The sequence below is a fragment of the Triticum dicoccoides genome, chromosome 4A (genome assembly GCF_002162155.2).
Source record: "Triticum dicoccoides isolate Atlit2015 ecotype Zavitan chromosome 4A, WEW_v2.0, whole genome shotgun sequence".
In the NCBI taxonomy this organism is placed as follows: domain Eukaryota; kingdom Viridiplantae; phylum Streptophyta; class Magnoliopsida; order Poales; family Poaceae; genus Triticum; species Triticum dicoccoides.
In genome coordinates, this window is record NC_041386.1 from 640210836 (window position 1) to 640221942 (window position 11107).

At 45.3% G+C, this 11107-nt stretch overlaps 1 protein-coding gene and 1 pseudogene across 1 annotated transcript; both read left to right on the forward strand.

Annotated features, from left to right (window-relative positions):
- Positions 1-1231, forward strand: part of LOC119283943 — a 5972-nt pseudogene extending 4741 nt beyond the window's left edge.
- Positions 1232-1497: 266 nt separating this feature from the next.
- LOC119283944 lies at positions 1498-4132 on the forward strand. The gene is made up of 2 exons (XM_037563281.1): positions 1498-1581; positions 3104-4132. Exons 1-2 carry the CDS (start codon positions 1498-1500, stop codon positions 4130-4132), a joined length of 1113 nt encoding a protein of 370 aa, XP_037419178.1.
- The last annotated feature ends 6975 nt before the right edge of the window (positions 4133-11107 follow it).

Consider the following 11107-nt stretch of genomic DNA (forward strand, 5'->3'; position numbering starts at 1 on the left):
AGTCGCCGGCAAAAAAAGGCGGCGGCGTCGGCGACAAAGGAGGCGGGCGAGGGTTACTGGAGGGTGAGGGGAGGCCAATGAGCCGTCGACTAGCGGGCCTGAGGAGAGAAGAAGGCGAGCGTGCGCGCGTCCGTCGCATGTCCGCGCCGACGCAAATCCGGCTAAAAAATGAGCCGAAAATGGATCGCCCGCGGACGAAAAGCGGACGCCCGTCCGTTTGGGTCGGCACATTGGGCCGATTTTTCTGTCCGCGCCGACCCAAACGGACAACGGCGGACGAAATGAATCGCCACATTGGAGTTGCTCTCATGTCTGATGATGGATTCATTCTCGAGTGTGACTTGGCAAGGCATGGGCTGACAGTGTTTGACCCACCAAACTATGAGCCAGTCTGTGACGGCCGATATACCATCATGCTGGCGGAGGACGGTGGACTGGGAGTTTGCCAAAGGATGAATCAGCAGCTCAAATTGTGGTCAAGGGAGGTGAGTGACAGTGCTGATGCACGATGGGTGCTGCGCCGGCTCGTCTACCTGGAAAATTTGCTCCCGGTTGGTGCTCTCCTGGATGCAGAGACTAGAGTGCAAGTGCTGGGCTTTGCCGAGGGAGCAAATGCCATTTTCCTGACCACTGCAATCAGAGCGGGCGAGGAGGGTGTGCGATGAATCCGGTGATCATCTCTTTTGTTATTTGATTCCAGTTGTCAGCTTCTACACTCCTGTGCCTCGTGGTGAGCACAGGGGTCTGTCGTTGAAGCATAGTGAGGATGCAGGTGGTGAGGAGCTTCTACACTCCTGTGCCTCAAATGTTACCAAGGGGGACTTCGTCAACGCCTTCGAATGCATCAACCACGCCATAGAGAACAGGTTAGGGTTCTCTTCCCAAAAGCCGCTAGCCCCGCTGAAGTGTGCCAATGTGTTATTTGTTATTGTTCTATAACATGTCCCTAGTCGCTCTGAGCCTTTGGCTGTTGTATTTTGTAAGACAAGGATTAGTGGGGTTCAAGATGTTCTAAGATGTCCCTAGTTACTATGAGTTTCTTGCTGTTTGAGATGTCACTCGTTAACAATATTTGGGAGTTAGAGCCTAGTATGTTCTATTATGATGTGCACGTTGTGATTGTCATCGTATCAAAGTGTGACTACCATGCTATCCAATATTAGCTAGTTCCAAATATCTCATCACTCTGCAGTTTATTCGTATTGTACTTCATAATCTGTGCAGACACTAGCCAGTTGTTAGAAAAGGCAGTCAACAGAACAAACTTAGCACCTTGTATCGTCAAATTGGTTATAATTATAGTTGTGCTGTCCTATCATAGATCGCAGTAACTTTCTGCCTTACGTTATAACCTTAACAATTATAGACTGAAATTGTATGCCTTCATTGTCAGGGTTCCACCCTATGGTGAAGTTGCTCCTGCGTGTACCAGCACGGTTTACGGACATGGATGCGGCTTGCTATATGAAGAATACGTGAAGACCTCAATCAGCAAAGATGATGCTGGGAACTCAAAAGACCTCAGGTAGCAATGTTTATGATGCTCCACCTTCAGAGAAAGGTGATTCTGAATACTGTGTTGTATATACCACTGAACCTTTTGCCCCAGAGGCACCTGTGTGGCTAAATACTCGTTTTCATTATTCTCCAAGTATATGTGTGAAATTTATTTGTATGAAATAGTTTCTCAAATAAGTAGTGAAACCAACTGAACCCAGTGCTGTTAACATGGCATGAATGCTGGGTGTGAACTGTGTTTGGGATTGGAACAGATTGTCCTGGGACGGCATTTAATATAAGTTATTTTCCTGATAGTTAGTATGTATTATTCAATTTAAAAAATGGATAGTAGCTAGATGATGTTGCACAAAGCAGAGAAAACCTTAGCTTGGTCATAACCAGCTTCTTTATAGCAGTAGATAGTTTGACCATATACCCATTTGTCAGTCACACTACAGCTATATCTACAACTACAGTGAGTGATGAGTCCCACCAACAAAATACTCGCCATCGGTGAGCTCTTAGAGCCAACCATGATGACCTGTTCTGTCGCAGTGATCACTCGTCATGGTGGAGGCGGAGGCTGTGTTTATCTGTGCAGATCTTTGGGAAAATGCATGCTTTGCTACACCTGGAACAGGATGGTCTCACACATTTCAGTGAATGTGTGGTTTATCACAATCTGGCATATTGAAAGGAATTGAACATGTATCCTGGTACAGAGAAAGTTCTGTCCAAAATGAGGAGCATCACAAATAAAGTTGGACATAAGGAGAAAAAAAAACTATCTTTTTTAAAATGTCGAGGCACCAATATATGCAAGTTCCCAAGTACTTGTCATAGAATCCACACCTTACATAGCAAGAACAATTGACTGACAAACAGTAAGATAAGTGAAGAATAATACACTTGCACCATAGTACAGCAGGAGGTGAATATGCTGCTGATCATTCTCTATGCTTATTTGCATAAACTGAGAAATGTAAACATATATTGAAGCTATCGGCCGTGCAGGAACCAATACTTTTTGTACAGGATGGGTGCAGCTTATGAGGCATGAAACCTTTCCGAAAAAATCATATTATTTTGTAAGTCTAGAAACTGGGGGAACACACACAAACATTGAAAAAAAGAACAGTGAGAAAACTAACTTATCCAGAATGTATAAAGTATCTAAATAACAACACTTCTTTATTGTGGGAAAGAAAGAACAATTCAAACTATGGTTACTTGATAGGAAATGTATCTTCTTTTACGGGAAAGGTAACTCTGCTTTTATCTTTGTGCCCTGGTACTTTTCCTGAATAATTATTTGTCTTTGTAATAGCAGCAATCTTAGTTGTGCTGCTATTCACCTCCAGTTCCTCCAATGCAAAATGAAAAATAGATAGAAAAATACTTCATCCGTCCCAAAATAAGTGTCTTAACTTTTGTAATCCCTTCGTCCCAAAATAAGTGACTCAACTTTGTACTACTAAAGTTATACTCCCTCCGTCCTAAAATAAGTGTTTCAACTTTAATACAGCTTTGTACACTAAAGTTATACTCCCTCCGTCTCAAAATAAGTGACTCGATTTTATACTAACTTTGTGCGTGTAAAAAGTTACTCCTTGTGTGGGAGCCAACCACGGGCGCCCAGCAGCGCGTACGGGTGCCCGTGGTGTACGATGTCATCCGCCGGTACGAGGAGGTGACAGTGTACGCCACCGCGGCCGTGTTCTGTGCAGCTGACGGCGGGTGTGACCACCGGGACTGCTTCAGAGGCCCTTTTGGCGTGTTACTCGTCTTGTGCGTCGAGCATGACGGCGACGGTGACGGGGGGCGTGTCACGTTGACGCGCCTATACTCGTCGGAAACCGACAGCTGGGATGAGCTGCGCTGGATTTTCCATGGCTTGCCCATGTGTTTTACATTTTGTTCCAGCGTGCTCGTTGGGAGGTCTCTGCTCTACTTCATGTCTGACGATGGGTGCATCCTAGAGTACGACTTTGCACGGCACGACCTGACTGTTTTCGACCCACCGAACTATGAGTCGATCTACGATGGCCGATATAACATCATGCTGGCGGAGGACGGTGGACTGGGAGTTACCCAAGAGATGAGTCCGCATCTCAGATTGTGGACAAGGGAGGTGATTGAAGGCGCCGATGCCCGATGGGTACTGAGCCGGGTCACTTACTTGCAAAATTTGCTCCCAGATGGTGCTCTCGTGGAGCCAGCAAGTTCATTGTATGTGTTGGGCTTTGCTGAGGGAGCAAACGTCATTTTCATGACCACGGTTGCTGGCCTCTTCACAATTGAACTAGAATCAGAGCGGGTGAGCAGGGTGTGTGATGATCATGTCTTCTGTAATTTGATTCCAATTGTTAGCTTCTACACTCCTGTGCCCCGAGGTGAGCAAAAGGATCCATCGTTTGAACCCAGTGAGGATGCGGGTGGTCAGGAGGGAGGAGGGGATGAGGAGGAGGAAACGGTAGGTCAGGCACATCAGTTGCTTGACAATGGGTCCAACATTATCAAGGAGGGGGGCTTTGTGGGCGCCTTCGATTACATCAGCCATGACCTCGAGAATAGGTTAGGATGCTCTTCCCAGAAGCTGTTAGCCCCGCCGAAGCAAATAACTTACAATTAGTTCAGTGCTCTTTCGGATCTGCTGTTGTTTGAATATGTCCATAGTTGCTCTGAGCCTACGACTTTCTGGGGTGATGTGGTCGCCCAGCTATGAGTGTCTTGCTGTTTGAGGTGTTGCTCGATAGGGGCTAGTATTTCTTTTATGATGTGTGCATTGTGATTGGCATCGTATCATGGTGCAATTACCGTGCTATCGTATTTGAAAAATGTTATATGCCTCTCTAGTACTAGCTAGCTAGTTGCAAATATCCCATCACTCTGCAATTTATTTGTTCTTCCCAAACACTAGCCAGTTGTTAGAAAATGCAGTCAACAGATCCTTTGCAATTGTAGTTGTTGGCAGTAATTGTAGCTGTGCTGTTCTATCATACTAGATCACAGTATGTTATAACCTTTGCAATTATAGACTGATCCTTTATTGTCAGGGTTCCACCAAAAGGAGAAGTTGCTCTGGTGTCTACAAACATGGGTGTGGCGCTATACGAAGCTTGAGAGGTGACTGGTCCTTTGGGTGATGTTCCCAAGACTGCATGAATGAAAGATCAGTGGAGATTTCAGCTAAATTAGCAAAGATGAAGCTGGGCAGGTGATCCTTTGGGTAGCAGTATTGAGGATTCTGAATAATGTGTTGTATACCACATACCAGATAAAGGTGATTCTGCAATTTTGCAGAAAGCATATATAGACCTGCTTCATTACTCATAAAAAGCTTGTTTATTGGTCGTGCATATTTTGAATCTGTGCGTCTCAAAAAATATTTTGACTGCCTTGTGCCATGTGTCAGTTATCAAGCAACCGCGGATCTTTGCCTTGAACTTTCCCTTATTTTCTCTTGTTTTGGCATCTATTTTGGCAAAGCAATCGATCTGAACTACAGCTATGCCTACAATTACAGTGAGTGAACAGACAGTCCGTTCTTCGCAAAGAGACACTGAACTTGCTTTCGGTTGTCAACCAATATTCCCTGCTAATGATGCTGGGAGAACAAGGCCAAAGGCAACATCGATTTCAATGCCTAACCTTTTAAGCTTTTTTTTATTTTCTAAAAACTTCAGGGAAAATTTCAGCAATAAGTTTGGCAAACAAAGCAGGCAACAGAACACCTGTTGACACAGTACACAGAAATAGTACCTGATCTGGCTGCAATTACTGTGCCGTCCTATTTGAGAAATGTTATATGCCTCTCCAGGGCTAGTTAGATGCAAATATCCCAATACTCTGCAGTTTATTCGTATAGTATTGACAATTTGTGCAAACATTAACCAGTTGTTAGAAAATGCAGTCTATGTAGCGAAGTTAGCACCTTGTGTCTTTCGCAAAAAAAAAAAAAAGTTAGCACCTTGTGTCATCAAATTGGTTGACAGGATAATTGGCTACCTCATGTTATAACCTTGATAATTATGGACTGAAATTGAATGCCTTTATTGTCAGGGTTCCACCATATGGAGGAGTTGCTCCGGAGTCTACCGGCAGGTTCTATGAACATGGATGCGATATGAAGCTCAAGAGGTGACCGATCCTTTGTGTGATGTTCCTAGGAGTGCGCGAAATGAATAATACGTGAAGAGTTCAGGTACAACCAGCAAAGATGTTGCTGGGAACTCAGAAGACTTCACGTAGCAATGTTGCTCCACCTTAGGAAAAATTGATCCTGAATACCTAATGCATTGTATCTCTACGTCCCTTTCCCCAGACCAATGGCGGTGAAATACGCGATTTCACTTAAGTTTGTCTTATTCTCTAGGTATGTGTATGAAATCCCCCTTGTATGTAGTGGTTCCTCAATTCAGTTTTTTTTTTTGAAACGAGGCAAGAGACTTGCCATTTTCATTGATTAAGAAGAAGAGAATTGTCCGGTTAATTGACGGAAAACCGGGCTAAAACCAACACAACACAGCCCACATGACATGAGCACCACCGGCCAACCTGGCCACCGACATGGAACAAAAGCCACGACGGCACATGCCAACAGATGGCCACACGCGCAAGCAACGGACAGCTCCGACTTTGACTCCGAACAACGCAAGGGAAATATGCAGGACTTGCGCCGACCGTGCCCACCACAAACGACCGCCGAATGCCTGTCACCGTCACCACCTGGACTCGCTCCAACGCAGCTCCGACTTCAAAGCAACCAGCAACCACGGAAGAGCACCTCGGACACGCCGGAAAGAACCGACTACTGAAGACCACGCCGCGACCCAAGCTCCACTCGACGCCATCATCGTTGCCAAACTGAAACCAGCGCCCCGCCTCGGCAAACCGCGCGGCGAAGATGCCGCCCTCCACGGCGAAGATGCCGTCATCCACCAGTCTCCCAGTCGTAGCCTGCTCCGAGACGATGCCCCCAAGGAGGAGAAAGACGCGAAGACGCCTCCATCGCCCGATCCAGCGGATCTGAAGTTTCCCTCCGGAGCCAAAGCCGTGGGGAGGAGGAGCGCACCTCCACGACAACGCTTCCAAGAAAGATCGCGGCACCCGCGGGTGCCACCGTCGCCGGCTCCGGTGGAGACCGGTGCAAGGATTTCTCCCGGAGATGTGCCGACCGCACTGTAAGTGCATCTAGTGCCGCCCCTAGTTGGTTTTGGAGTATTGACGACAAACCTAGTTGAGGGACTAATGTGTTTGTGAGAAATGCAGGATAACACAGGTAGAAGTCCCTCATTGATTCGGTTTTACTACCAGAGATGACCCCTAAAATGTATGAAGACATTGAAGTCAAAGGTGGTATATGAAGATATTCACATTGAAGACTATGACAAAAGAACACACGGTATGAAGCCTATGGAGCTCGAAGACTTAGATCTTTCGTAGTTCTTTTTCTTTTGTGTTGAGTCATAGGAACCACCGTACTGTTAAGTGGGGTCCAGGAGAACCAGTCAGAATGACTGAAGTGATGCCTAAACCAAAAACCTATGTCTTCGAGTGAAGACAATGAGAGCGAATCTTGTCCAGAGCCGGACAAGTCAGCTTTGCTTGTAGCCCAAGTAAAGTTGTCGCGTGAGTTTGAAATCTGACCGTTGGAACACGTGTCAGTTCCTTAGTGACCCAGGGTCATTTCGGACAAATCAGGTCGGGTTGCCAAGTGGCTATAAATAGCCCACCCCCTACAACCATAAGTGGTTGGCTGCTCAGATTTTAGTGCACGACTTTTGTCGTTTGAGAGCAACCCACCTTGAAGCCTTTGAGAGAAAATTCCTAGCGAGGAGAAAGCCCTAACCACCCAGAGCCAGAGTAAATTGGGCATCACTTAAGTCTTCTTGTCTGTGTGATCTGAAGACTTATTACACTTGAGGACTGTGCATCCTTCAGACGGTTAGGCGTCACGTTCAGAGCATCCAAGAGACATTGTGGATTGCCAGTGAACGAAGTCTGTGAAGGTTTGGGAGTCTACCTTAAAGACTTACCAGAGTGATTGGGCGAGGACTATGTGACCTTAGCTCAAAGAGAATACGGTGAGGACTTGGTGTCCTGAGCTGCGTGTTCAGGACTGGGTGTCCGGAACTGTGTGTCCTAAGGTTTAAATACCTAGCCGCTCCAACCATACGTAAAGTTGTCACAGCAACTGGAACTGGTCCAACACATCATTGTCTTCAACGAGTCATTGGTTTCATCTTCACTTCCTTTTACTTACTGTTACTCATTGTGAAGCCATTACATGGCTGCTATATCCTTTGTCTTCACAACATAACTGTATGATTTGTTTGGCTTCATAACTTCTTCCTACCTGACCCCTTATTACACTGCAGCTACTTGTCATTGTGCTTTCACTCTATTGAATACTTGACCATGGCTTGTCTAGTGTAATCTAACTTCCGTTGCATAGTAGTAGGCATATCTCTGCTGTTTGTCTTCATAACTTCCACGTTTTGAAGACTTTCATAAAAATCTCCTATTCACCCCCCCCTCTAGTCGGTATAACGCACTTTCAATTGGTATCAGAGCAAGGTGCTCCCTTGTTCTGTGTGATTCGGTTTAACCACCTGGAGTTTTAGCTATGTCGACTGCAGGGATAATTAAAGTCTCCGCTGCGTGCCCCGTCTTCGATGGAACTGAATATCCCTACTGGAAGAATAAGATGCGTATGCATCTTGAAGCCATTGACGTCGACCTATGGTATGTCGTCGAGAACGGCGTTCCCAAGGCTGGAGAAGGTGTCACTGCTGCTGATGTCAAGAAATTCGTTCAACTGGACTCTACTGCCAAGAACATCATCTGTGGTCATCTGACCAAAGGACAGTATGGCCGTGTGAGTGCTTTGAAGACATCCAAACTGGTCTGGGACTGGCTCTCCAAGGTCAATGAAGGCATCTCAACCCAGAGAGATCAAAGAATCAGTGTCCTTCGCAATCTCTTCAACCGCTTCAAGCGAAATGACAATGAGAATGTCCAGCACACATTTGACAGACTCACTGACATCACAAATGAGCTTCAAGCCCTCGGCGCTACTGAGATCACCAAACATGAAGTCGTCAAGACGCTGCTGAGATCACTTGATAGTTCGTTTGACATCCTAGCCCTGATGATTCAAGAACGTCCTGATTTCAAGACACTCGATCCATCTGACATACTTGAGAGGCTCAACACACATGAGTTTCAGCTTTCTGAGAAAAGAGATATCTACGGTCCAAACTATGGGCGAACTCGTGCCTTGAAGGCAAAACCTGTTTCCTCATCTGAAGAAGAATCTGACAGCAGTTCTGATGATCCTGAAGACATTGGAAGGGAACTTGCAATGCTAGTGAAGAAGTTCCAAAAATTCACCAAGAAGAAAGGCTTCAGAAAGTCTTCACGATCAAGCTCAAGGAATGATGAAGCTTCTGCTCATGACTACAAGAAGAAAACATGCCACAAGTGCAAGAAAACTGGACACTTCATCTCTGAGTGTCCACAGTGGGACAAAGAGAACAGAAAGAAGAAGAAGAGCAAGGAATATGACTCTGACGACAAGAAGAAGAAGAAATACACAAAGTCCTCTTCCAAGTCTTCCTCAAAGTCTTCATCACACAAGAAGAGATCATCTGGCAAGGAACGTGCGTTTGTTGGCAAGGAAACGGATTCAGAGGAGGAGTCCGCTTCTGAGGAGGCAGAGGCGGAGTCTGAGGAGGAGTCTGATTCTGGCATTGCAAGTCTGGCTACAGCATACGTCGCCAAGTCCATCTTCAACACTGAAGACAATGACTTCATCACCAACACCGATGCAAATGACAAGGACTACTCCACTCCTACCTATTGCTTCATGGCACGCGGTGCCAAGGTAAACAAACGCACTACTCACTATCAAACATCTAGTGATGATGATTCTGATTGTGATTCAAAACCCAGTTACAAAACACTTGCTAAAATTGCAACTAAACAACAGAAATCCATGGAACATATTCAAAAACTGTTAGACAGAAGCGATGATCTGTTGGGTGCTGAAATGACTCGATCTGAATCCTTAATTGAAGACATAAAAAATCTTCATGTTAAGTATCAGGAACTTGAAGATCGTCATGATACTCTCTCAACAACTCATGAAAAGATTTCCTATGATTATCTTCAAAGGAAGCAAGAACTTGAGAAATTGAGAGCGGCTCATGAAGATCTTCAAAAGGAAAACGAGTCACTTCGCGCCGAACAGATCAGTTCCGCTCAGGAAGGATTTGAACCACCATGTCTTAAATGCATTGAGCGTGATAATGCTACTTCTGTTGCTGAATGTTCCATTGCTACTGCTGTTGCAATATCTTCAACTGTTGATGTGGTAACTAACCCCTCTGCTGAGGATACCACTGAAGGAAATATTCCCTAGAGGCAATAATAAAGTTATTATTTATTTCCTTATATCATGATAAATGTTTATTATTCATGCTAGAATTGTATTAATCGGAAACATAATACATGTGTGAATACATAGACAAACAGAGTGTCACTAGTATGCCTCTACTTGACTAGCTCGTTAATCAAAGATGGTTATGTTTCCTAACCATGGACAAAAGAGTTGTTATTTGATTAACGAGATCACATCATTAGTTCAATGATCTGATTGACATGACCCATTCCATTAGCTTAGCACCTGATCGTTTAGTATGTTGCTATTGCTTTCTTCATGACTTATACATGTTCCTATGACTATGAGATTATGCAACTCCCGTTTGCCGGAGGAACACTTTGGGTGCTACCAAACGTCACAACGTAACTGGGTGATTATAAAGGAGCATTACAGGTGTCTCCAAAGGTAGATGTTGGGTTAGCGTATTTCGAGATTAGGATTTGTCACTCCGATTGTCGGAGAGGTATCTCTGGGCCCTCTCGGTAATGCACATCACATAAGCCTTGCAAGCATTGTAACTAATATGTTAGTTGCGAGATGATGTATTACGGAACGAGTAAACAGACTTGCCGGTAACGAGATTGAACTAAGTATAGGAATACCCACGATCGAATCTCGGGCAAGTAACATACCGATGACAAAGGGAACAACGTATGTTGTTATGCGGTCTGACCGATAAAGATCTTCGTAGAATATGTAGGAGCCAATATGGGCATCCAGGTCCCGCTATTGGTTATTGACCGGAGACGTGTCTCGGTCATGTCTACATTGTTCTCGAACCCGTAGGGTCCGCACGCTTAAGGTTACAATGACAGTTATATTATGAGTTTATACATTTTGATGTACCGAAGGTTGTTCGGAGTCCCGGATGTGATCACGGACATGACGAGGAGTCTCGAAATGGTCGAGACGTAAAGATTGATATATTGGAAGCCTATGTTTGGATATCGGAAGTGTTCCGGGTGAAATCAGGATTTTACCGGAATACCGGGAGGTTACCGGAACCCCCTGGGAGCTATATGGGCCTTAGTGGGCTTTAGTGGAAAGGAGAAAGGGGCAGCACAAGGTGGCTGTGCGCCTCCCCCCTTCCCCTAGTCCTATTAGGACTAGGAGAGGTGGCCGGCCCCCTCCCTCTCTTTCCCCCCTCAAGGAGTCCTATTC